The sequence below is a fragment of the Octopus bimaculoides genome, chromosome 1 (assembly GCF_001194135.2).
Source record: "Octopus bimaculoides isolate UCB-OBI-ISO-001 chromosome 1, ASM119413v2, whole genome shotgun sequence".
Taxonomy (NCBI): Eukaryota; Metazoa; Mollusca; class Cephalopoda; order Octopoda; family Octopodidae; genus Octopus; species Octopus bimaculoides.
Window position 1 is genome coordinate 182,448,863 of NC_068981.1, and position 1,915 is coordinate 182,450,777.

At 37.9% G+C, this 1,915-nt stretch overlaps 1 protein-coding gene across 2 annotated transcripts in view; it reads left to right on the forward strand.

Moving 5' to 3' along the window:
* LOC106872710 (uncharacterized protein C2orf81 homolog) overlaps positions 1-1,915 on the forward strand; it is a 21,324-nt gene that overhangs the window by 11,100 nt on the left and 8,309 nt on the right. For both annotated transcript variants that reach the window (XM_052973125.1, XM_014919787.2), the window contains exon 3: positions 1,115-1,277. In XM_052973125.1, the coding sequence (XP_052829085.1) occupies positions 1,115-1,277 (163 nt within the window). The remainder of the gene's footprint in view (positions 1-1,114; positions 1,278-1,915) is intronic.

Consider the following 1,915-nt stretch of genomic DNA (forward strand, 5'->3'; position numbering starts at 1 on the left):
GTTTGTTTAAGGATGTTGAGCAAAACACCCATGTTTCCAAAAGTGAATTATTCAAACCCCAAAGAATTCTTCTCAACACATGGCTATGATGCTCCCCCACTACTTCTGCTCGTAATTAGAGATGCACATATCGTCAGCCACCAAGGGACATGCTCAACTGGTTAAGGTCAAACAACTGACAAGCAAATCTGTGGTATTGAGCAGAATATTTGCTGTAGCCCATCTTTTATACCAAGACAAAACAATGTACATGATAACACTTCCAATCAGTTAAGATCAAAAACCAGGGGAGCCACTTCCCAAATAGGTTAATACATTCCATTATCCAAGAATGTGGGTCATATCGTACGCCTTACTATAGTTGATCCATGACATGGCTAACTTACTTTTCCTCCTCTTGCAGTCTCTAACTACAGTTTTGTCTATCAGTTGATCCTTGGTACCTCTACACTTACGCTTGCAAGCCTTCTGCTCATGTGGCAGGACTCCATTTTTTACCAGATGTTCATACATTGACTCTGCAAGTATTCCAGTCAATAACTTCCACATAAGTGGCAAACAGGATATCGGCCTGCAATTGTCTACCGTATTGCCTTTTTCGATGTTTTTCAAGCACAGCACTGTTCTACTCAACGTCAACCATTCTGGTGTTACTTGGTCAGCATTTAACAAGGTGTTGAGTTGCACAGCTATTCGTGCATGACATTCACCAAATCTTTTGATCCAGTAGCCTTGAACTCTGTTTGGTGCCGGGGCCTTCCAGTTGCTCATTTTTTTGCTGATCTCCTTCACTTCCCTAACTGAAATGACTAGTTCTGCCTGTTTGGGGCAGATTACTGTTTGTTTCAGTTTTTGCAACCATTCAGCATCCTTCTTGTGCTCCTTGTCTTTGCTCCAGATGTCACCCCAAAACCTTTGACTGTCAATGTTATCTGGTATCAACTTTTCTATTATTATTATTATTATTATTATTATTATTATAATTACTATTATTATTATTATTATCATTATTATTATTTAACACAGAAAAATGTCTTTCACATCATTTGTAAACATCCGAGTGATTTCTTTCTAGTTTTTTTTTTCTTTTTCTTTTTTTTCTTTTATTCGCCAGGTTAGAACTACAAGAAGGGTACAAAAATGAAGATTATGCCAGCGAGATAGTAGAAGACATTGTTAATATTGTGCTTAATAAAGCATATGATATTTACTTGGAACGACAGCTTCTGCCCTATACAGTCAATGCTGCTATAGAAGCTTTAACATTATTAGTTGAAGTAAACATTTTAATTCTTCACTCATTAAGATCTTAAGCCACACACATGCACACACACACACACACACACACACACACACACACACACACACAATTAAAGCAAAATTCTACCTGTCTGTCCCCTCTATCTCAATCTACATTTGCTCTACATAGACATATTATACCTTTTTGGAATCAGAATGATCCCAGGATTGAAAATCTGCCCATCATTTGGTTCTTGGACATCCACCATGGGATCTGATTCAAACGTATTTGGGTTGCTATTTCTAGCAGGTAAAGCTTGGCTGCTTCACACCATCCTGGTTGGTGTTTGTCAGATGATGTCAGAGGTCAAGGGAGTGATAAATGACATTCATAAATGACGGTTGAGATAAGAACTTTGGGACAAATTGGCCAACAGTTGGAATCCATCTTGGGACTGGAACAATAGAATTGCAGAATTAATTCTCATCTGTCCTTAAGGTCTGCTCAAACACCACCAGGACATGTAGCCATTATAGACGTATTTTAGTTATACTATTTAGTTCACTTTAGTTTTGAGCTGCAGGCCCAATTAGCTGTCAGTGGGAGCTAGCTTAAAAGTCCACACGGAGTGTAGTTTTTAAGCTAGCATATATATATATATATATATGTATATAT